Source organism: Oncorhynchus tshawytscha, linkage group LG09, assembly GCF_018296145.1.
Source record: "Oncorhynchus tshawytscha isolate Ot180627B linkage group LG09, Otsh_v2.0, whole genome shotgun sequence".
Lineage (NCBI taxonomy): Eukaryota > Metazoa > Chordata > Actinopteri > Salmoniformes > Salmonidae > Oncorhynchus > Oncorhynchus tshawytscha.
This window is the reverse complement of record NC_056437.1, coordinates 81,140,786-81,167,178: the sequence shown is the minus strand read 5'-3', so window position 1 is coordinate 81,167,178 and position 26,393 is coordinate 81,140,786. Positions and strand designations below refer to the sequence as shown.

The following is a 26,393-nucleotide window of genomic DNA, read 5'->3' as shown; positions in this document are numbered from 1 at the left end:
GACAGATGTGAATAAATGTTTTATGAGGCCTACAGTTGCATAGGCCTGCATGATGCAAACATGCATATAGCAAGGTCAGCCCTGTGAGTTCTATCGTCTATAAGTTGTTGTCTCTGTGTCTGGGTAGAGGAAATCCCCCTCATAATCTAGTCTAAATACAATTAACATGAACAAATATAAGGTAGCTGCAGTTTCACAGGGTTTTCATCCACCCAGGGCCAGGAGTTTTTTTGTCAGGATAAAAAAAACTACATGTGACCTGATTAGGAACAACTGGGCCCATCATAGCTCATATAAAACCGTTTTACAACTGATTAATCACTGTCATACCTTATAGAGTTTTCCTAGTTAGGTTAACATATAAGGAAAAACTTCACGCCCCAGGGGGTTAAACTTGCCCCACCACTCTGGGACCTATGGTGCCAACAGTCTGCTTGCAGTTGTCAGGTATATGGATGATCAGGGCTTTATTCAGTAATGTTTCTTGGGCTACTTTAATGTGTCAAGTGTGCGAGATGCGCAGTCTGTATTTGACTTACTGAATTTTGAGATGTCTGAGTTTATCTTCATAGGGAAACTTGTTGTTGTCTGCTATTTGTATGTACAGCTAAGTCCCCTCCTGTTCCCTGATTAAGAGGTGATGACTACTCCACTCTGCTACCATTGTCAACTTTCTTCTGACATGAACTGAAGCCGTGTCTCATGTGCCCGGTCATCCACTGGCACATTGAATGTTTCCCCTCCAAGCACTGTGAGTACCCCTATCAATTTTCTCTCATTATTGTACGCAGAGTCAATCACATACAAACAAAATCACATTATTACACATCAATGATTTTACTTCTTACTTGGACTAACTCATTCTTAGCTCTTTTGTCTAACTGTGTAGTGTATTGTATTATTGTTTGTTTGTCTTCCCAGTCAAATCCTGTCCTGCACTGGTCAAGCCTCTGAACACCTCAACTCATGCCTCATACAGTCACTGCTGTGATCCCTTTCCAACACTGTATGTAGCCCTCTCATTCCCATTCCCCATAATATTGTACTATAAATATCTTTATTAAATTCTTTAGGTTAAAATAATTAGTATTTGAAACACACTTTGTTGTCTCTGTGCTTTCCGCGCCTATACCGTGTGTCTCCCATCCTCCTCAATTTTTCAAGTCACCTGCCTCCACTGGTCCAAACTCACCCTGACTTTCTATATATGTAAAACCATATTTGATGAAGTCTGGGTGGTATTTTCTCTTCTTGACAGGGACTGGGTTGTCTGCCTTGTTGTTGACATTGGAAGCAGCAGTAGAAGAAGAGGGAGCTACACGTTTTAAAAACTTTTCCATGATTTTACTCTGACAGCTAGCCTACATGAGTTAAATGACAGCTAACTATCCACATGTGCAATGCCTGCAGAACACATCTGCATATTTAGCTGTCAATCAAGCTAGCTGTCAGAAGAAGATCTGTATTATCTGATTGGACGTGTCACATTTTAAACAAAACAATGTGGCAGAATGAAATGTTTATTGGATCAGTGTGTCAAATCAAATGTTTATTGGTCACATACACATATTTTGCAGATTGTGGATTGTTATTGTGGGTGTAGCGAAATGCCTGTGTGTGTGTGTCGAGAAATCTGTAATTTCATTGGATCAGTGTGTGTGTGGGGGGTGAGAACGTTATTGTATTGGTCAGTTAGTGAGTGCAGCGCAAAAACCCTTAGAGTGATGCACTGCATGTGTTATGGCTTGTGTACACTAGTACACGGTAAATTGCTGAGTGCCGCTTAGGCCGGTTTGTCAGCTTATAGCAGCATGTTAGATTGTGTGTCAAGAATTCAGCATAGCAAGTTTGTATGAAGGCCTGGTTATTAAATGGGTAAATAGTTTAATCCATTCTCCATTTCATGAATTTATTCACAGGTAAATAGTAATATGTTCTAAAACGCTCTGGTGACAAACACACTTTGCTGCCTTGTTTCCAATCGTCCACATGGCTGGGGGAACCTATTCAAGCAAATAAATATATTTAGATTTTTTTTTTAAACGGATGTATTATTAGCTAAATAGCTAACGTAAACTCACATAAACTCGTACATTGCCTTGGTCCGTACAATTGCCCTTATTTTAGCGCCCCAAAAACGTAGTACTTCCAGATCAACTGTAATGTCAATACCATTGTAAAGCACAATTTCTCCCCTTTCCAACAGAATCCATTACATGACCGAAACGCTACCCGTTTCTGCATAATTCAACAAGGCAATGAGCCCGTCGGGTCTTTTTAAAAATGGCGGGTGGGGAAGCGAAACTAATGCGTGATAGTGAGAAGGAGAGATGTCGTGTGGGAAAATGGCATTTTTTTCACTCGATCTGTCCAACTTATCACCTTATCGCCTCTAAAATATAAATAAAACACTATAAAGAGTTTATATAATGTGTCATTGCATACCTATTTGAAGGTTTGTGTCAAATTTGAATCGGGTTTAGGGCGTTGCTAAAGTGATCTTAGAAGTAAACAACGGCTTTGAGAATAATGATCGCATGCAATGACTAGGTATCCCCCCTTACCCCCGTCACTGTCCATTTCTTGTTTTGAAAGGATGATAGAAGTGCTACACCTGGTGGAGAGAGATTGTAAGACAGAAATAGTTGCTTTATGCGTGCTGTACGTTACGACATGACACGTCAAGATGTAACAGAGGGTCATTTTTAAAAACTTTTCTCCAATACTATAGAGCCATTACCATGTCGATCAACGCTTGAATAGAAACCTAGTTCACACCTCCGACTTTGACGTCAACAAAGTCGCTACAGTCCCATTAGTTTTCTTTGTAGCCTTGTTTGAATCTTGCGGTTGCGCACATTTGTACGGAATGAGGTGGGTTTACGTTACAGTGCAAGCTAACTCGAATGAGCTGCTAACGTAACTAGCTAGCTATCTAGACAACTTTACATACTGTATAGATAACGTTAGATAGCTAAGTGAATTAAATATCACCAGCTACCTAACTTCATATTGGCTAGCTATCTTGACGTATTTATCACTGTTAAAAACAAACTCCAAATGTATTTGTAGGTAGCTAGCTAACAGCCATGAAGGAGGGAGAAGGATAGCAGCACCAACTGTCAAAGTGAGAGAGTAGGTTATTCTGGATAGGGCATGTACATTTGTGTAGTTCCAGTCCCTAGAGGTGAGGATGGAGATAATAGTAACAGAATATTCAGTGTGGTCTAATGAAGTCTGTTTCTTGTGAGGTTTTCTGTCCTCAGATACAGAGAGCTGTGAAAGCCAGTCTGCAGATGAATCGGTCCCAATGAAGAGCAGTGGTTCTCAGTCCTGGTCCTGTGGACTCAAAGGAGTGCACATTTTTGTTTTTGCCTTAGCACTACACAGCTGATTCAAATGATCAACTCATCATCAAGCTTCAAGTGGTATTTATGTATTCATGCTATCCTTGATATGATCCTGCTATTGTCACATGCTACCCATGCACATGTGTGTGCACATGCATCTATCTATCCAATGTTATCATGATTTGTTATAAGTGATATTACACTTTAGTAATCCACAATGACCTGGTGATGTAAAAGTTGAATAATGACATTATCTTCCATATTCCTACAGATACCTTTCGGTGACCAGGGCTATCTGGGACTGCCTCCTGGAGGAATTCAGGAGGCAGCAAGAGAGGCAATATGTGTGCTGTTCCCAGGCAACACCATAGACTACACAATGCACAACCAAAGGCTTTTTTAAGAGCCATCCACATTGCAATAAGAGTATTATTCCATGTACAGTATGTAGCTATGTCAACTGCAGTTATTCATTTCCCAGTTTCTATCCCTTTGATTTCTACTTCTCAGGTCAGGGTGCTGTTTAGGTAAGGGTGTGATGTCTGTACAAAAACAAAACAGGCCATTTTTATTGAAAACAAATTGAACAATTAGACACCTTATAACCCACACCCATACACTCATGTATCAATCTGATTGATGGATTGTGTTGTGTAGTAAGCAGGATAACTGTGGCTCCTTCCACCTTCAAAGAATAGGCAAGAGGGCCAACCATGGAGAATAGCAAGACACTTAATTATTTCTACAACTACTCTATATTATTTGTCCTCATGTGTCTGTGCTTGTTTTTCAAGATAAAATAGTCTGCTGCCACTTAGTGTGGGACACCAGGTGAGGCACACACACAGATTACTGTTGAACACTGTCTCTTTAACTACGTTATTTTCTCAATAACAGTCTCTCTCCTTCACTTCACCCCTCTCTCTTCTTCTACCGAAATCCAAGAGGTTATATCAGCTGTGTCGGTGAAACCCTTCCGCACCTGAACTGGCTACATAGAGGGCACAGCATGATCAGAGATAAGAGGTCACTTGGTCGGGTCAACAGGAAGTATTATTAAAGAGGTGCTTTACATTGAAATACAGATAGAGATGTAGTAGTCGCAGAGTTAATGATCTAAGGTCAGTTTTGCATTTCACCTCCTGATGATTATGATGACTGACAGTGTCAGAATAAAAACACAAAGCATAAACATGCTATCTCTCGCTCCCCATCTGTCTCTCGTCTGCAGGTATGTTTTGATGTGAGAGAGGATGCCAATCCCCAGTCGTATCATCGCCACCTCACCCGCTCTTAAGATAACCTTCAGGTCGACTGGGAGTCCAAGGCTGGTTAGGAGACACCACTAGAAACACTATTATGTAATTGTGATGAACTGAGAGAACATTAGGGTAACACTGTGATCCATTAATCATATGGCGTCTTCACTACTCCTCTGTTCTTACCTCTTTCCCTTAGTCTTTTACACCTCTCGCAACCTCTTTCTTCCTCTTTTTATAATGCACACCAGATGCGCATTGAAGTACAGATTGAACTTGTATTTATGTAGCCTGGAAAAAATAAACCCAGCACAGGACACAAACTAATTTGGGGTTGTTGATTCTGTCAAAGCTTACATTTAAAATAGGATAATGTAGGAGGGAAATCACCGCAAGGTGAAGTCACCATAAAGTAAAGTTCATTCTAAATCCCAATCAAGTGAAATAAATCTGTTAGTAAAGTGCATAAAAACAATCTGAGTGCAATAAGTGAAATGCATAAACGGTAGTGGCTCTGCTTTCTATAGAAAAACAAGAAAATACAGAGACCACAATGTTCACAGTTAGAATGGACTTTCTAACATTTCAAATGTCTGGGTACAAGATGTCCATAAACCTAATGACACTGTGCATGAAAAACAAAATAAATGTCAAAAACAAATATGAGTACTTACAAACACACTGTCCACGTGATACCCTAACCCCACATGGAACAGTAGATCCTCATCTTACACATACTGCACTGGGAGAAATGTCATATCAACAGATAAGTTACAATTCAAACCCAGATTTGTCTGTCAGATTGCCAGATGGTGAAGTGTGATTCATTACTCCAGAAAATGTGTTTTCACTGCTGCAGAGTCCACTTTACACCTCTCCAGTCGATGTTTGGTGGTGTGCATGGTGATCTTAGGCTTGTGTGCGGCTGCTCGGCCATGGAAACCCATTTTATGAAGCTCCAGAGGAATAGTTATTGTGCTGACATTACTTCTAGAGGCAATTTGGAACTCAGTAGTGAATGTTGCAACAGAGGACAGACGATTTTTACGAAATTTGATTCCAACTGACTTCTTGGAAAGGTGGCATCCTATGACGGTGCCACGTTGAAAGTCATTGAGCTCTTCAGTAAGGCCATTTTAATGCCAATGTTTGTCTATAGAGATTGCATGGCTGTGTGCTCAATTTGATACACTTGTCAGCCATGGGCGTCGCTGAAATAGCCGAATCCACAAATTTGAAGGGCTGTTCACATACTTTTGTATATATAGTGTATGATCAGGGCCGGCCCAAGTCTTCTATGTTTTAAAGTTAATTTCCTGCAATTCTATACATTTTGCCATTGAGTATAGAGGAAATATTGCAATTTTAAAGCTAGTTTTCTGCAATTCTACACATTTTGCTATGTGTCAGAGAGAACATTCAGCAATTGTCTAACTAATTTCATGCAATTTGGGCTAGGGCCAGCTCTGCTCCGACAGCTCACTAACAGCATCACAACAAAACACACATATGCTTTTGTTGAAGTAAATACTTATTTCCCTCTCACACTATCGGTTCCTCAGTGTGGTCTAATCCTGGCCCCTCCATTGTCCACTGCCCACCCTTTTCCCATCGTAAGCCCCGTCTCAAAGGCCCTGGTGTGGTATCACTTCATGATTTTGCCCAATAGAACATCCGATGGAGGCAGTAGGCTAGTTGAAACACACACTTTAATCCCAAATCACCCCCTTCCCCTCCATTTGTGTGTTCACGCACAAGCCCCTAAACTGAAGGAGCAAAACGAGGGTGTTGTAGTATCTAATTAGACCCTCCTGTAGACACTTCTATTGAGCCTGCAACGCTGCCACCTTCGTAGCGAATTAGAATACCATAAGGAATAGTGTTATTTTTGAGTTTGCGCAATTTCACACAAAAGAATGGGGAAGCGTGACTAATTATATGACACGTGCATTTGTTTATGACTGATTTCTAGACTTGACAAACACAAAAGATGAGATACCTATGAAATTAAATGTTTAAGTGTTAGCCTACTGATATTTTATTATTTAAAAGTGGAACATCAATTGTCCTGAAGTTGATGGGTTTACTGATCCCCTCACCACTCAATTCAAGGGGCTTTATTGGGTAGGCCGTCATTGTAAATAATAATTTGTCCTTAACTGACTTGCCTAGTTAAATAAAGGTAAAAAAATTGCCAAAGCACCACTCTCTGGAAGTCACCCTTGGAGTTTCGTCAGCAACATGTGACAACAGAGGGCACTATGAGCGAGTTGGTAGGAGTGAGACGGTGGTTTGGGAATAACCAAGAAGAGCTGCATTCCAAACACTTAAAAGACACACCCTTTCCCCTCAAATGAAGTGGACACTTCTGATGTCTGACGAGTTGACACTTGCAGGGCAAGGGAAGAATGAATTAACTTTAAATGGACCACTGTTGTGTTTTCAGTCATCATTTTGTTAGTGGATGTACAATGATTGCGAATTGAATTATAAGGCATTTCGTGCCCGGAGTGAACATAATTGTACACTCGCAAACTCGATGAAACACGAGAGCTAAATTGCCTAAATTGCCAATTTCTTTTGCCTGGTTAGTCATTTGGGCTGACTACAGAGATGGCTGCGGGGATTTGCCCAAGGGCATAAGGCAAAGTGGAGGAGGGTGCCTTTCATGTGTTTGAAAGTCATTTCTGTGATTAAACTTGTCCCGATCACATGACCTGGCCAGCAAAAAAAAACAATGGGCCGTTCTTATCTCTTGTCAAACTATTTTAAAGTGTGTTGTATTATGGGGATACAAATTGTCTGACTTGCGCCTACATGTCGACTGCATGAACTTGACAAAAATCATGTGATCAAAGGTAATCATGTTTCGACTGCGGCCATCGCTTGCATTGTCAATTGTCAATCAATCAAATCAAATCGTATTTGTCACATGCGCCGAATACAACACACGTGAAATGCTTTCTTACAAGCCCTTAACCAACAATGCATTTCAAGAAAGAGTTAAGAAAATATTTACAAAATAGACTAATGCAAAATATAATAAAAAGTAACAATCAAACAAGGTTATATACAGGGGGTACCGGTACCGAGACTGTGTGCGGGGTACAGGTTAGTCGAGGTCATTTGTACATGTAGGTATGAGTATAGTGACTATGCTTAGATGATAGACAGCATGTAGCAGCAGTGTAAAAACAAATGGGGGGTGTCAATGTAAATAGTCCGGGTGGCCATTTGATTAATTGTTCAGGAATCTTATGGCTTAGGGGTAGAAGGTGTTAAGGAGCCTTTTGGTCCTAGACTTGGAGCTCTGATACCGCTTGCCTTGCGGTAGCAGAGAGAACAGTCTATGACTTGGGTGACTGGAGTCTTTGACAATTTTTGGGGCCTTCCTCTGACACCGCCTAGTCTATAGGTCCTGGATGGCAGGAAGCTTGGCCCCAGGGATGTACTGGGCTGTATGCACTACCCTCTGTAGCGCCTTACGGTCAGATGCCTTGCAGTTGCCATACCAGGCGGTGATGCAGCCGGTCAGGATACTCTCGATGGTGCAGATGTAGAACTTTTTGAGGATCTGAGGTCCCATGCCAAATATTTTTCAGGTGTTGCCGTGCCCTCTTCACGACTGTCTTGGTGTGTTTGGACCATGATAGTTCATTGGTGATGTGGACCCCAAGGAACTTGAAACTCTCGACCCGCTCCACTACAGCCCCTTCGATGTTAATGGGGCCTGTTCGGCCCACCTTTTCCTGTAAGTCCCATGATCAGCTCCTTTGTTTTGCTTACATTAAGGTAGAGGTTGTTGTCCTGGCACCACACTGAAATAAGTTGTGAACATTACAGTGTTTTTGTCTGACACATGTGAGGGTGACTGAAACAGGAACCAACTGCTGCAGTTCATGTATAGAGTGGATATGTACAAAATAATGTGATGTTTGTGGTTCTCTCACACCAATTGATTGTACAATGTACACATATATATTTTCAGTTTGTGAGTGTGTAAATATGAGGGTTGGAGACGTTTATTTGGACATAATAAAGAAAAACTTTTGTAAACAATGGGAACACTGCCATTTTGCACCGAGCCTTGCGTTTGGAAAACCACATCAGTAGCTAGGTTTCCATCCTATTGGTGACAGATTTTCATGCAAATATTATGAGAAAAAAAGAAGGAACCCACACACTGCTCTTGATAGTATCACTGCTCTTTAATAAGCTTTACGTATTGGCCTCATGGTCTTCATCAGAGCGTTTGTGAGTAAAAAAAAATGTCATCACCCCTAGCCTCACCCACATCTGTTCCACGCATCGAATGGGGTTGGAGTCGATATTATAAAATCGGCATAAAGAGTGTTTCCACCAAACTGACTTGTTATTAAGTCAGTGAACGATGACATAGTTCACACAAAATGTACTTTTTGGCTTACGTTTTCATGTACCAAATAAAAATCTAAAGTTCAATGTGTTTCAATCGCATTTTCTACTCCGCTGCTATTTTTGTACAAAAATTAAAATGCAACTGTATCTACTCTGGTCTTGACACATGTACTCTAGCCAACAGCTCACAGATACAGTGAGGGTAGGGTAGGCTACATGATGAGTTTACTATGGATAAGACCGAGAATATTTATATTTGTAAAAAAAACAACATATATTACAGATAGCTATGCGCACACTCCAACACTGGCATAATTTACAAAACAAAGCATTTGTGTTTAGTCAGTCTGCCAGATCGCGGGCAGTAGAAATGACCAGGGATGTTCTCTTGATAAGTGTGTGCATTACACCATTTTCTTATCCTGCTAAGCATTCAAATTGTAATGAGAACTTTTGGATGTCAGGGAAATGTATGGGGTAAAAAGTACCTTATTTTCTTTAGGAATGTAGTGAAGTAAAAGTTGTCAAATACCTAAAAAAATAACATACGGGGGCCTCCCGGGTGACACAGTGGTCCAGAGACTCTGGGTTCGCGCCCAGGCTCTGTCGCAGCCGGCCACGACCGGGAGGTCCATGGGGCAATGCAATATTGGCCTAGCGTCGTCCGGGTTAGGGAGGGTTTGGTCGGTAGGGATATCCTTGTCTCATTGCACACTAGCGACTCCTGTGGCGGGCCGGGCGCTGTAAACGCTAACCAGGTCGCCAGGTGCATGGTGTTTCCTCCAACACATTGGTGCGGCTGGCTTCCAGGTTGGATGCGCGCTGTGTTAAGAAGCAGTGCAGCTTGGTTGAGTTGTGTTTCAGAGGACGCATGGCTTTCGACCTTCGTCTCTCCCAAGCCCGTACGGGAGTTGTAGGGATGAGACAAGATAGTAACTACTAACAAATTCAACAACAAAAAAAGACTTAAGTAGTACTTTAAAGTATTTTTACTTAAGTACTTTACACCACTGCTGTCACTCAGGAGTAAAATGGAGAAATAACCTGCCTCACTCAGCCAGTCAGCCAAGTCCCCGATTTCACAATCTTCCAAATGCCATAATGACTCACTTCCAGAACTCTGCTTTAAAACAGCTCTCCTCACAGCGGAAGATTCAAACTCGCCACAGACAGAGAAGGAAGAAGAGAAAGAAAAAAAGAGAACTCGCAACCGGACTGACAGTAAGAGAAAAATATAACCCACTTACATGTTACCAGCGAGATAACAACACACTTATTTAGAGGATTTCTAGTAGGATCATCTGTAACCCCAAGATGAGCATCAGAATGTCAGCCAGCCTTGTCGTTGTGCTCCTGGCCCTCCTGACCATTACTGAGGGTGAGTTTATATTATTACCTACATCACTCTGACTCAATGCATTGACACCAATGGACATGAATATAATGGTTATGAGCAGTAGGATTACTATTTACCTTTATATACTGTACTGTATCTTGTATCTTATTGTACATACAAATACATCTGTATCTCTCTCTATATATGAAATATATACTGTATATATACTTTATATATGCCATTCAACACACGCTTTTATCCAGAGCAACTTACAGTCATGTGTGAATGACTCTCTCTCTTTCCCTCTCTCTAACTAATCAAGTGTGTTTGTCATCACGGTGGATAACTGTGTATTCCTTCTACCGCTGACCCTTGACCTCTTACCTCTTTCAGGGATGAGTCTGAGAGGCATGGGGGCTGACCTGCGATGTCGCTGCATTGAGACGGAGAGCAGACGTATCGGTAAACTCATTAAGAAGGTGGAGATGTTCCCTCCCAGCTCGCACTGCAGAGACACTGAGATCATGTGAGTCCTGCTGCTTCCTGATTATAGTCCTATTACACTGGCAAATGCTTACTGTAAAATATGGTTATTATATTATGTTGACATTAAATGTGGTTACTATATAACGTTAACTTAAAAATATATAACTTCAATTAGTCAGCCCTACTCCCTGACTACCATCCAATTTCATTAGCTAATGCTGACAATAAAATGTAGTTTTTACCAAGTTTCATGATTGTCTGACTGTGCTGTGTGTCTGTCCTGCAGTGCCACTCTGAGCAAGAGCGGTCAGGAGATTTGTCTGGATGTCAGCGCTCCTTGGGTCAAGAAGGTCATTGAGAAGATCCTGGCCAAGTAAGTACTAGATAGGCTGTATGAGTTTAAAGATGTAAACCGACCTGTTAAAACCACACAGACCTTCATCTTTCTTTATCCCGAGCTTGGGGAATTTTCTTATCTAGCGTCACAAAAAGTTCTGAATCAACTTCACATGGGCAATTATATTGTAATAACATAATCTTTTATTTTCCTCAACAGCAACAAATGAAGAGGGGGAATCATCCCATGAATACTCTGGGATTCTGAACTGTTACAAGATACAAACCAAACAAGTATTTATAAGATTGATAGCCTGAATTCTGTCATTTTCTATCCAGGTTGAAATACAATACTAGATTTAGAGTGGCATGAGACTTTTAAATGAAGAGACAGTCGGTTTCTTATATACAACCAAGTACTATGTACTAATCTTATATTTTATTTTTTATTTATCAATAGTTTTTATTTTGTTGAGATTTACATACATTCCAGTTGTATTGGAATGATTTCGTAATGAACAACATCACATCCTACTTGACCCTCAAACGTATTTATACAAACCTCAGTATATTTATTGATATATTTATTTAGTTGCCTATTTATTCATATGAAACTGTTGAATCATGTTGAAAATTCATCTTCAATTCAATTACAATAAATGTGTGGAAAAATCCTCCGAAATCTGTCTCTCGCTGTCTCTATTTCCTGATTATAATTCTTACTCCACTTCTAAAATGCAATCACAGCTTTTTACAACAGCTGGACTTAGACACGCCTTATGGCACTTTTCCCTGAAGCAAGGGAGGGTAGAGCATTGCAACAACAATACTAACAAGCAATCATTCAGTAAAAAGAACGACATCTCCTCAACCTAAACCAAAAGTTTGATTTCCATTTGACAGGAAAAGGGCAATTAATTGTTTCCTGTTCTACACAGTGGCCAATGAGCTTGGCTTGGATACAAGTCACTTTAGACTTCCCCCATTCCAGAATGGATGATTGTACTTTGATTTTATGTTATTTGAGAAGATTCAGATCTCATCAACAAAAATATTTTGCTCGATGAAACTTCTATAACAGACAAATTGATGCAACATATCACAGCGCTCACATTTTTAAATATCTGGCAGTGGAGCTTGGCACTCTTTTGGTCATTACATGATCATAAGGTACATGTGTTTTAAATTCATTATCAACCACTATGTGATCTACATCTCATTGCTTCAAGTTAATTTGCTTTACTTCAATGCTGTACTTGCAACAGAAGATACGCAGAACTGACAAGGTGAAGACAGTGTAGACTTCAGGTGAAGACGGTGTAGACTCCAGATGAAGACGGTGTAGACTCCAGATGAAGACGGTGTAGACTCCAGGTGAAGACGGTGTAGACTCCAGATGAAGACGGTGTAGACTCCAGGTGAAGACGGTGTAGACTCCAGGTGAAGACGGTGTAGACTCCAGGTGAAGACGGTGTAGACTCCAGGTGAAGACGGTGTGAAGACTTCAGGTGAAGACGGTGTAGACTCCAGGTGAAGACGGTGTAGACTCCAGGTGAAGACGGTGTAGACTCCAGGTGAAGACAGTGTAGACTCCAGATGAAGACTAGACCAGGTGAAGAAGACTTCAGGTTTAGACTTCAGGTGAAGACAGTGTAGACTCCAGGTGAAGACAGTGTAGACTCCAGGTGAAGACAGTGTAGACTTCAGGTGAAGACAGTGTAGACTCCAGGTGAAGACAGTGTAGACTCCAGGTGAAGACGGTGTAGACTTCAGGTGAAGACAGTGTAGACTTCAGGTGAAGACAGTGTAGACTCCAGGTGAAGACGGTGTAGACTTCAGGTGAAGAGCTGGTTAAAGGTGTTTCAAGTGATGTGCGTTTGCAAGACAGAGGACGGGAAATCTAGTCTCAGTGCGAGCCGAAATCATTTTGAAGATCATTTTGAAAGTCAAGACGAAGAAAATGTACAGTAAACCTTGCTAGGCATTTCCCCTAATACCATGCTATCCACTCGCCTAAGAAGTTTATGTACAACAAGGAGCTTCAATGAGCAATCAAGATAACATGGCACTTCCTCTTTCACCCGAACTCAGCTCTCTCTTTTATCCTCACTCACTTCTCGCTTTGATCCTCACCGCTCTCTTTGGGTCTCAGCCTCTCTCTACCCTAAACTTAGTGGTGTGCAGGCAAGTGTCCGTTCACATAGAAGTTGCGTGTGACCTTGGGCAGGGTGACTCCGATGCCATTCTGCTCTGGGTTAAGGATGATCTGGCAGCCCAGACGAGTTCTCCTGGAGCAGAGGGAACATGTCCAATATGTCATCCTCCTCATGGTGAGCAGTCATTTGATACAACTGTATGACAATCATAAACTTGTGTCAAAAATTAAATGTATATCTTTCCAGAATTGTCACATTCACTGTCTTCAAACTCCCTGTCATAGATGAGCCAAGGCGCAGCGTGCATGTAATTCCACATCTTTAATAAAGTGAAACCTTCACAAAAAACAGATAAACAGAAACCGAACGTGACGCAACCGTGGCGCACACAAACACACACAGAAAATAAATAATTACCCACAAACACAGTTGGGAAAAAGGCTACCTAAGTATGATTCCCAATCAGAGACAACAATAGACAGCTGCCTCTGATTGGGAACCATACCCAGCCAAAAACAAAGAAATAGAAAACATAGAATGCCCACCCAAATCACACCCTGACCTAACTAAATAGAGAAATAAAAAGGCTCTCTAAGGTCAGGGCGTGACAAGAATGTAATAATTACAGTGCATTTGAAAAGTATTCAGACCGTTTCACTTTTTCCATATTTTGTTATGTTACAGCCTTATTCTAAAATTTATTAAATATTTTTTTCCTCATCAATCTACACACAATACCACATAACGACAAAGCGAAACAATTACAAATTAAAAACAGAAATGTAAACCTTATTTACATAAGTATTAAGATATTTTGCTGTGAGACTCGAAATTGAGCTCAGGTGCATCCTGTTTCCATTGATCATCCTTAAGAGGTTTCTACAACTTGATTGGAGTCCACCTGTGGTAAATTCATTTGATTGGAAAAGTACACACCTGTCTATATAAGGTCCCACAGTTGACAGTACATATCAGAGCCAAAGCCAAGCCATGGGGTCGAAGAAATTGTCCGTAGAGCTCCGAGACAGGATTGCAGAGATCTGGGGAAGGGTACCAAAACATTTTTGCAGCATTGAAGGGCCCAAAAACACAGTGGCCTCCATCATTCTAAAATGTAAAGAAGTTTGGAACTACCAAGACTCTTCCTAGAACTAGCCACCCAGGCAAACTGAGCAATCGGGGGATCAGGCAGGTGACTAAGAACCCAATGGTCACTCTGATAGAGCTCCAGAGTTCCTCTATGGAGATGGGAGAATCTTCCAGAAGGACAACCATCTCTGCAGCACTCTACCAATCAGGCCTTTATGGTAGAGTGGCCAGACGGAAGCCACTCCTCAGTAGAAGGTACATGACAATCCACTTGGAGTTTGCCAAAAGGCACCTAAAGGACTCTCAGACCATGAGAAACAAGATTCTCTGGTCTGATGAAACCAAGATTGAACTCTTTGGCCTGAATGCCAAGCGGCACGTCTGAAAGAAACCAGGCACTGCTGGGGTTGTTTGTCAGCGGCAGGGACTGGGAGACTAGTCAGGATCGAGGGAAAGATGAACAGAGCAAAGTACAGAGAGATCCTTGATGAAAATCTGCTCCAGAGCTCTCAGGACCACAGACTGGGCCAAAGGTTCACCTTCCAACAGGACAACGACCCTAATCACACAGCCAAGATAACACAGGAGTGGCTTTGGGATAAGTCTCTGAATGTCCTTGAGTGGCCCAGCCAGAGCACAGACTTGAACCCTGTGTAGCGGGGTTCAAATAGCTGTGTAGCGACACTCCCCATCCAACCTGACAGAGCTTGAGAGGATCTGCAGAGAGGAATGGGAGAAGCTCCCCAAATACAATGTACTGAGTAAAAGGTCTGAATATACATTTTTATACATTTGCAAACATTTTTAAAAACCTGTTTTTGCTTTATCATTTTTTTGTATTGTGTGTAGATTGATGAGGGGGGGAAAACGATTTAATCAATTTTAGAATAAGGCTGTAATGTAACAAAATGTGGAAAATGTGAAGGGGTCTGAATACTTTCCGAATGCACTGTACGTGTTATTTAATGCTTTCATGGTATGGTGTCATTATAAACAGGTATTTTTAAGAGGGCATTGCCTTGCACTTGTACTGTATCAGACATGCATGTTCAGCAGGAGTGTGGGGTGCTAAGATGTATCTTAAAAATGTCCATAACAAAGCACTATGTTACTTTTTAGGTGTCCACAAGTTTGCACCTTGCAATAACTGGGAACATGGGCTGGGAACCCTGTGAGGTGAGATGGAAGGCATGTATGGTGAGACTCTGGAATAGTCTGTTGGATATGCAAACTGACAGAATTGCTTGTAAAGTTGTTCAATGTGATCTATCCATAGCAGGAGCCCGGGCAACTGAAATGTCTGATTTTTTTCAACAGTCTGACTGTGAACATCTGTTCGAAATCCAAATTAAGGGAGACATAGATTTGATTCAAATGCAACTGTTGATGCAATATGAGAAAAAAAATGGGTGGACGAGATTAATCATAAACCCAAATTGAGAACCTTTTGTTTGGTTAAGGGGGAATTCGTATGTGAGAGATATATTATGTATAACTTACCTAAAAGCAAGAGATCGCTATGTGCACAGGTAAGATCAGGGATTTTGCCTCTGCATATTGAAACAGGTTGGTATTGTGGTGAAATGGAAAAGGAAAGGTTATGTAACTATTGTGACCTCAAGGAAATAGAGAATGAAACTCATTTTTATCATATATTGCATTTCTGCCACGATATATGCTTGCTCTTATTCCAGAAAGCACACCAGATAGACCCTGGCATTATGTGGCTGAGCAATGAGGAGACAGACCACCAGATAGACCCTGGCATTATGTGGCTGAGCAATGAGGAGACAGACCACCAGATAGACCCTGGCATTATGTGGCTGAGCAATGAGGAGACAGACCACCGGATAGACCCTGGCATTATGTGGCTGAGCAATGAGGAGACAGACCACCAGATAGACCCTGGCATTATGTGGCTGAGCAATGAGGAGAAACTGAAATGTTTTTTTTTGTCCATTGTTTATTACCGTTTGTGGAATATTTAGATAAAGCCTGGAATAAAAGAAAAAGGGCTACCTGTGATTAAATTGTTGAAATATTTAGCTTCTATGTGGTAAATGGTACGTGTGTATATAGATTGTGTATAGGCTTGTCTCTCATGGAAGAAGAATGATCATTTAATTACCACAGTGAATTATTGTAATATTTGTTTATGAGTCAATTAATCCCATAAGGGATTGGTGCGAATTGCCGATTTGACACGAAAATAACATGTCATTCAGTTATTCATGTACCCTACTGCCCTTAGACAAAACAGTAGACCTATATTTTTTAATGGTTCATTACCTCTCCTCAATGTGGGTCTGCTTGTCGACATAGACTTCATTTACATACACATGGCATGTAGAACAGGCCAACAAAGCCTCATATGCACCTGAGTATAAACACAGTACCAGGTGGTAACAGAACAGATCACAAGTAGACTATGAAATGCAGGCACTGTCATCTTCCCAAGCAGTATACTAAGACAGAAAAACAATACATTTCAACTTCTTGAGGAACCCATGTCTTTGATCATGGACATGAACGTGGGCTGGATAGAGGATGTTGTCCACCACATGAGCCTTCACTGGGATTCTCTGTCCTGCGAGGACTATGTAAACAACTTTAACTCTGCATACACAAGTGGCAGAGAGCAAAACAATTGGACTACAAGAAAAGTATGCTACTTTTGTAGGCAAAAACAAATATTTCACAAATATTTCACAAAAAGATAGCAAATGGTGGCACTCCCAAACAGAAAGCGCATTTCAGTTTCTTTTAACACACACATAGAAAATAGACTAAACATATTTGGCACAATTTCAAAGACATTCCTTCATTTCAATACCTGGTTATAAAGACTCTGTAATATACTATTTGTACAAATGTTTCAAATTATACAAACTAAAGTATTACAGTTTATCCTGTGGTAGTTTCAAGGAGCAGCAATAGCCCAAAAGCCGTCAGATGGCAATATTGAGTCATTTTATCTTACCGTCCAAAGGCTTTGTATGCAGCAGGCTATACATATGCTTGTATCTCCATGGACTGGTTCATACATAAAACATTCTCCATTCAACATGCAAATAAGGTTTTCATTAGTTACCATAGCCACGAAGTCAAATGGATATATCGTAAAAATGAATGAAAACTAAAATTAGCTTTTTGGTCTTAATTTAAGGTCAGGGTTAGGTTAGCAGTGAGTTTTGATTAGGGTTAGGTTTAAAATCAGATTTTAAGAAGATAAATTGTAGAATTACTCAGGGTTTATGACTTTGTGGCTGTGGTAACTAGTGACAAACATGCTAGAAGTGGCTAATGCTAGGGAATGCTAGTCCCCGATGTTGAGTAATGTGTTCAGCCAATCAGGTTGCAGCAGTCTGTTGTTTACGCCCGGCTAACCTAATAAAGCATGTGTAAAAGAAAACGCCTGAGCGGAGTTCAGAGGGGAATAAAACTACACTACTTGGCCAAAGGTATGTTGACACCTGCTCGTCGAACATCTCATTCCAAAATCATGGGAATTAATATGGAGTTGGTCCCCCCTTGCTGGTATAACAGCCTCCACTCTTCTGGGAAGGTTTTCCACTAGATGTTGGAACATTGCTGGGGGGACTTGCTTCCATTCAGCCACAAGCGCATTAGTGAGGTCGGCCACTGATGTTGGGCGATTAGGCATGGCTCGCAGTCAACATTCCAATTCATCCAATTCATGTTCGATGGGGTTGAGGTCAGGGGTCTGTGAAGACTGGTCAAGCTCTTCCACACCGATCTCGACAAACATTTCTGTATGGACTTTGTTCACTGGGGTATTGTCATGCTGAAACAGGAAAGGGGATTCACCAAACTGTTGCCACAAGGTTGGAAGCACAGAATTGTCTAGAATGTCATTGTATGCTGTAGCGTTAAGATTTCCCTTCACTGGAACTAAGGGGCCTAGCTCGAACCATACCGTTATTCCTCTTCCATCAAACTTTACAGCTGACACTATGCATTCGGGCAGGTAGCGTTCTTCTGGCATCCAACAAATTCGTCAGTCGGATTGCCAGATGGTGAAGCATGATTCAACACTCCAGAGAACGTATTTCCACTGATCCAGAGTCCAATGGCGGTGAGCTTTACATCACTCCAGCCAATGCTTGGCATTGCGCGCGTTGATCTTAGGCTTGTGTATGGCTGCTCAGCCATGGAAACCCATTTCATGAAGCTCCCAACGATGTGCTGACGTTGCAGACTTTTGTATACATAGTGTAGATTGAATTAGCTGGTTCCATGAAAACCGGATGCATCTGGTTGCTGGCAATTCCACTAAGGGTGACCCCTGGCTCTACATGGGGCACAACATTAGGAAGTAGCATTAACCACTAGTATGGTGTGGAAAATGGCGTTTCGTAAAGAAAAAAACTCATATTTTCCCTGTTTTTTCCCCGCCGTCTCGTCATTAAATCGAGTTACAAAGGAAATCCACACCTTTACAACCTGAACGGAGAATGTTTTATGTACGAACCGGTCCAGGGGGATACGAGTTTATAGCTAGCTGCATACAACGCCTTTGGACAGTAAGATGAAACAACTCGGCATGCGCTCAGGACCTACTTTCAAGTCATTTTGATCCTTCTAACATTAGAATTCCTGGGAATTCCCCAGGACGGCGAGCATCGGTGGAGGAAGTGCAATGATGCGAAGGTGTAAAAATTGTGCTGTTAAGATCAGAGAATTGTCTCCTGAGTATACACCTTTGTTCGAGGTGTACATACCTACGTCTCCTGATTACAAACCAATATGACTTATAGGTATTCATGCTCTCTTGAGAACCTTGATGATCTTGAAATGGAGTGGCAGTGGTGAAGGCTCAGAGGTTGAGCCAGTCCAGGATGAAGAAGGCCTACCTGCGGTGACAGGTGTAGTGGAGACTTCCAACGTTTGCCCTGAGAATCCTACCAGAGATGAGTTTGGACAGGTAGGAGTGAGACTTTTGGAAAGAGTGGATTCTTGCTATTTGGCCGACCTACACATTGTGTCGAGCTGGGTAAAGGACAAACTGGGAATGGATGCGTGTGAACATTTCCAGAAGTGGAATTGTTTTGATTTGTTGTGTATCCGCCGCCCAGAGTAAGTGCACGCTTTGATCAGTGGGGTAGTGTTGAGTGTAAAAGGGGTGATCAGTGGGGTAGTGTTGAGTGTAAAAGGGGTGATCAGTGGGATAGTGTTGAGTGTAAAAGGGGTGATCAGTGGGGTAGTGTTGAGTGTAAAAGGGGTGATCAGTGGGGTAGTGTTGAGTGTAAAAGGGGTGATCAGTGGGGTAGTGTTGAGTGTAAAAGGGGTGATCAGTGGGGTAGTGTTGAGTGTAATAGGGGTGATCAGTGGGGTAGTGTTGAGTGTAAAAGGGATGATCAGTGGGGTAGTGTTGAGTGAAAAAGGGGTGATCAGTGGGGTAGTGTTGAGTGTAAAAGGGGTGATCAGTGGGGTAGTGTTGAGTGTAAAAGGGATGATCAGTGGGGTAGTGTTGAGTGTAAAAGGGGTGATCAGTGGGGTAGTGTTGAGTGTAAAAGGGGTGATCAGTGGGGTAGTGTTGAGTGTAAAAGGGGTGATCAGTGGGGTAGTGTTGAGTGCATTATCTACCAAGGGAATTCTCTTCGATTATAATCACAGCCGTATATATTCCCCCCCAAGCAGACACATCGATGGCTCTGAACAAACTTTATTTGACTCTTTGCAAACTGGAATCCATACATCCTGAGGCTGCATTCATTGTAGCTGGGGATTTTAACAAGGCTAATCTGAAAACAAGACTCCCTAAATTGTATCAGCATATCGATTGCGCAACCAGGGCTGGCAAAACCTTGGATCATTACTATTCTAACTTCCGCGACGCATATAAGGCCCTGCCCCGCCCTCCTTTCGGAAAAGCTGACCACGACTCCATTTTGTTGATCCCTGCCTACAGACAGAAACTAAAACAAGAAGCTCCCACGCTGAGGTCTGTCCAACGCTGGTCCGACCAATCTGATTCCACACTCCAAGACTGCTTCCATCACGTGGATTGGGATATGTTTCGTATTGCGTCAGACAACAACATTGACGAATACGCTGATTCAGTGTGCGAGTTCATTAGAACGTGCGTTGAAGATGTCGTTCCCATAGCAACGATTAAAACATTCCCAAACCAGAAACCGTGGATTGATGGCAGCATTCGCGTGAAACTGAAAGTGCGAACCACTGCTTTTAATCAGGGCAAGGTGACCGGAAACATGACCGAATACAAGCAGTGTAGCTATTCCCTCCGCAAAGCAATCAAACAAGCTAAGCATCAGTATAGAGACAAAGTAGAATCTCAATTCAACGGCTCAGACACAAGAGGTATGTGGCAGGGTCTACAGTCAATCACGGATTACAAAAAGAAAACCAGCCCCGTCACGGACCAGGATGTCTTGCTCCCAGGCAGACTAAATAACTTTTTTGCCCGCTTTGAGGACAATACAATGCCACTGACACGGCCTGCAACCAAAACATGCGGCCTCTCCTTCACTGCAGCCGAGGAGAGTAAAACATTTAAACGTGTTAAACCTCGCAAGGCTGCAGGCCCAGACGGCTTCCCGAGCCGCGCCCTCAGAGCATGCGCAGACCAGCTGGCTGGTGTGTTTACGGACATATTCAATCAATCCCTATCCCAGTCTGCTGTTCCCACATGCTTCAAGAGGGCCACCATTGTTCCTGTTCCCAAGAAAGCTAAGGTAACTGAGCTAAACGACTACCAAAGTGCTTTGAGAGACTAGTCAAGGACCATATCACCTCCACCCTACCTGACACCCTGGACCCACTCCAATTTGCTTACCGCCCCAATAGGTCCACAGACGAAGCAATCGCAACCACACTGCACACTGCCCTAACCCATCTGGACAAGAGGAATACCTATGTGAGAATGCTGTTCATCGACTACAGCTCGGCATTTAACACCATAGTACCCTCCAAGCTCGTCATCAAGCTCGAGACCCTGGGTCTCGACCCCGCCCTGTGCAACTGGGTACTGGACTTCCTGATGGGCCGCCCCCAGGTGGTGAGGGTAGGCAACAACATCTCCACCCCGCTGATCCTCAACACTGGGGCCCCACAAGGGTGCGTTCTGAGCCCTCTCCTGTACTCCCTGTTCACCCACGACTGTGTGGCCACGCACGCCTCCAACTCAATCACCAACAGTGGTAAGCTTGATTACCAACAACGATGAGACGGCCTACAGGGAGGAGGTGAGGGCCCTCGGAGTGTGGTGTCAGGAAAATAACCTCACACTCAACGTCAACAAAACTAAGGAGATGATTGTGGACTTCAGGAAACAGCAGAGGGAACACCCCCCTATCCACATCGATGGAACAGTAGTGGAGAGGGAAGCAAGTTCTAAGTTCCTCTGCATACACATCACAGACAAACTGAATTGGTCCACCCACACAGACAGCATCGTGAAGAAGGCTCAGCAGCGCCTCTTCAACCTCAGGAGGCTGAAGAAATTCAGCTTGTCACCAAAAGCACTCACAAACTTCTACAGATGCACAATCGAGAGCATCCTGGCGGGCTGTATCACCGCCTGGTATGGCAACTGCTCCGCCCACAACCGTAAGGCTCTCCAGAGGGTAGTGAGGTCTGCACAACGCATCACCGGGGGCAAACTACCTGCCCTCCAGGACACCTACACCACCCGATGTTACAGGAAGGCCATAAAGATCATCAAGGACAACAACCACCCGAGCCACTGCCTGTTCACCCCGCTATCATCCAGAAGGCGAGGTCAGTACAGGTGCATCAAAGCTGGGACAGAGAGACTGAAAAACAGCTTCTATCTGAAGGCCATCAGACTGTTAAACAGCCACCACTAACATTGAGTGGCTGCTGCCAACTCACTGACTCAACTCCAGCCACTTTAATCATGGGAATTGATGGGAAATTATGTAAAATATATCACTAGCCACTTTAAACAATGCTACCTAATATAATGTTTACATACCCTACATTATTCATCTCATATGTATACGTATATACTGTACTCTATATCATCTACTGCATCTTTATGTAATACATGTATCGCTAGCCACTTTAACTATGCCACTTTGTTTACATACTCATCTCATATGTATATACTGTACTCGATACCATCTACTGTATCTTGCCTATGCTGCTCTGTACCATCACTGATTCATATATCTTTATGTACATATTCTTTATCCCCCTACACTTGTGTGTATAAGACAGTAGTTTTGGAATTGTTAGTTAGATTACTTGTTGGTTATTACTGCATTGTCAGAACTAGAAGCGCAAGCATTTCGCTACACTCACATTAACATCTGCTAACCATGTGTATGTGACAAATACAATTTGATTTGATTTGATTTGAGTGTAAAAGGGATGATCAGTGGGGTAGTGTTGAGTGTTGAGGTGGATCAAATGAAAAGGAACCTTTGTGATGCCCGCCGTTTGGTGAAACATAGACCCGGTGGCAACGGCGAGACCTAGAATGCCCTGTCTGTCTTGTTGACCTTTGACACAGAGTTTGTTCCTGATAAGGTCAGGTTAGGTTATATTTTCTATTCTGTGAGGACCTATGTTACAAACTCGCTTCTGTGCCTTTGGTGCCAAGGACTCGGACACGTTGCAGCAGTTTGTAGAAGGGAGATCCCACGATGTGAGGGGGCATAGTCAGAGGGAGAGTACAGTTGGGATAGAGAAAGCACTGTGTCAACTGTAGGGGTGTACAAAAGCTGAAGAACAAACGCACAACCAGGTACTTTCTGCAAGTGCTGGAGTTGTAGGCAAACTCATGGAAAACTGAAAGGAAAACGCTGCACACTGCTGCTCATCCTCCCAGGTGATATTTATTTATAACAACGTTTTGACCCGTAGGTCTTCATCCGGCTTCCATGCAGCTTGGGATCCGAAGTGCCTTGTGAGAGTGAGAGGTTCAGATTGCCAGAGTTGGAGTGAGCCAGGAAGGTTCCTATGATGAGGCAGTGAAGAGAGTAGAAGATAGCCCAATGGTGAGTGAGTCAGAATGGTTCCTATGATGAGGCAGTGAAGAGAGTAGAAGATAGCCCAATGGTGAGTGAGTCAGAACGGTTCCTATGATGAGGCAGTGAAGAGAGTAGAAGATAGCCCAATGGTGAGTGAGTCAGAATGGTTCCTATGATGAGGCAGTGAAGAGAGTAGAAGATAGCCCAATGGTGAGTGAGTCAGAATGGTTCCTATGATGAGGCAGTGAAGAGAGTAGAAGATAGCCCAATGGTGAGTGAGTCAGAACGGTTCCTATGATGAGGCAGTGAAGAGAGTAGAAGATAGCCCAATGGTGAGTGAGTCAGAACGGTTCCTATGATGAGGCAGTGAAGAGAGTAGAAGATAGCCCAATGGTGAGTGAGTCAACTGGAAGGTCTCCAGTGAGTAGGCCTGAAGAGAGAGAGCCAGCGAGTATACGTTTTAGTAAGGTTAGATTTCTTGCATTTATAGCCATGGTGATCAACTGCACTGCACTGATGGAGCAGAAATCACAGAGATAGATGTGGTAGTTGCAGCAGCAGATAAATATTTGGGCATGAGAGATTTTAGTGCAGAAGATCTACAGGGAGGAGGCGAGGGCCCTGGCAGAGTGGTGTCAGGAAAATAACCTCTCCTTCTCCGTCAACCAAAGGAGCTGATTGTGACTTTATGAAACAGCAGAGGGAGCACACCCCCATCCACATCGACGGGACAGCAGAGGAGAAGGTAAAAAGCTTCAATGTCCTCTGTGTACACATCACTGAATATTTGAAATGGTCCATCACACAGACAGTGTGGTGAAGAAGGCGCAACAGCACGTCTTCAACCTCAGGAGGCTGAAGAAATTTGGCTAGGACCCTAAGACTCTCATAAACTTCTACAGATGGACCATTGAGAGCATTCTGTTGGGCTGTATCACAGCCTGGTACAGCAAGCAACTACAACCGCAGGGCTGTCCAGAGGGTGGTGCAGTCAGCCCAACTCACCACCGGGGGCAAACTGCCTGCCCTCCAGGACATCTACAGCACCCGGTGTCACAGTAAGGCCAAGAAGATCATTAAGGACCTCAGCCATCCAAGCCATATCCTGTTCACCCTGCTACTGTCTAGAAGGCAGGGTCAGCATACTGTAGGAACATCGAAGCTGGGACTGAGATACTGAAAAACAGCTTCTATCTTAAGGCCATCAGACTGTTAAATAGTCACCACTAGCCGGCATACACCCAGTACCATGCCCTGAACTGTCACTGTCACTTGCCGGCTACCACCCTGTACTGATAGAGACTGCTGCCCTAAGTACATAGTCATGGAACACTGGTCACTTTAATAATGTTTACATACTGTTCATATGTACAGTTGAAGTCGGAGGTTTACATACACTTAGGTTGGAGTCATTAAAACTAGTTTTTCAACCACTCCACAAATTTCTTGTTAACAAACTATAGTTTTGGCAAGTCAATTAGGATATCTACTTTGTGCATGACACAAGTCATTTTACCAACAATTGTTTACAGACAAATTATTTCACTTAGTTTACATACACTAAGTTAACTGTGCCTTTAAACAGCTTGGAAAATTCTAGAAAATTATGTCATGGCTTTAAGAAGCTTCTGATAGGCTAATTGACATAATTTGCGTCAATTTGAGGTGTACATGTGGATGTATCTCAAGGTCTACCTTCAAACTCAGTGCCTCTTTGCTTGACATCATGGGAAGGGCCCTGGCAGTTTCTTTCCTTCAATCAAAATCAAAAGAAATTTGCCAAGACCTCAGAAACCAAGTACGCAAGTATAAACACCATGGGTCCACGCCGCCGTCATACCACTCAGGAAGGAGACTCGTTCTGTATTCTAGAGATTAATGTACGTTGGTGCGAAAAGTGTAAATCAATCACAGAACAACAGCAAAGGACCTTGTGAAGATGCTGGAGGAAACAGGCACAAAAGTATCTATATCCACAGTAAACGAGTCCTATATCGACATAATCTGAAAGGCCACTCAGCAAGGAAGAAGCCACTGCTACAAAACCGCCATAAAAAAGCCAGACTATGGTTTGCAACTGCACATGGGGACAAAGATCGTACTTTTTGGAGAAATGTCCTCTGGTCTGATGAAACAAAAATAGAACTGTTTGGAGGCTTCCTAGCTGAAGAACACCATCCCAACCGTGAAGCATGGGGGTGGCAGCATCATGTTGTGGGGGTGCTTTACTGCAGGGGGGACTGGTGCACTTCACAAAATAGATGGCATCATGAGGATGGAAAATTATGTGGATATATTGAAGCAACATCTCAAGACATCAGTTAAAGCTTGGTCGCAAATGGGTTTTCCAAATGGACAATGACCCCAAGCATACTTCCAAAATTGTGGCAAAATGGCTTAAGGACAACAAAGCCAAGGTATTGGAGTGGCCATCACAAAGCCCTGACCTCAATCCTATAGAAAATATGTGGACAGAACTGAAAAAGCCTGTGCGAGCAAGGAGGCGTTCAAACCTGACTCAGTTACACCAGCTCTGTCAGGAGGAATGGGACAAAATTCACCCAACTTATGGAAGGCTACCCGAAACAATTGACCCAAGATAAACAATTTAAAGGCAATGCTACCAAATAATAATTGAGTGTATGTAAACTTCTGCCCACTGGGAATGTGATGAAAGAAAGAAATGCTGAAATAAATCATTCTCTCTACTATTATTCTGACATTTCACATTCTTAAAATAAAGTGGTGATCCTAACTGACCTAAGACAGGGAATTTTTACTAGGACTAAATGTCAGGAATTAAGAAAAACTTAAGTTTAAATGTATTTGACTAAGGTGTATGTAAACTTCCGACTTCAACTGTATATACTGTATTCTAGTCAATGCCTATCTTTTTAAACTATTGGTTTACATATACTATCCATAATGTCTATACATCCCATCTACATGTATATTTATATTCCGAACTGACATTGCTCGTCCTAATATTTACGAATTCTTAATTTGATTTTGGGTGAATTTGT

General features: G+C 42.5%; 1 protein-coding gene across 1 annotated transcript; it reads left to right on the top strand.

Moving 5' to 3' along the window:
• The first annotated feature begins 10,130 nt into the window (after nt 1-10,130).
• Nucleotides 10,131-11,820, top strand: LOC112234589 (permeability factor 2-like). The gene is made up of 4 exons (XM_024402787.2): nt 10,131-10,364; nt 10,716-10,848; nt 11,095-11,181; nt 11,365-11,820. The coding sequence occupies exons 1-4, from the start codon at nt 10,301-10,303 to the stop codon at nt 11,372-11,374; spliced, it is 294 nt and encodes a 97-aa protein (XP_024258555.1). The 5' UTR covers nt 10,131-10,300; the 3' UTR covers nt 11,375-11,820.
• The last annotated feature ends 14,573 nt before the right edge of the window (nt 11,821-26,393 follow it).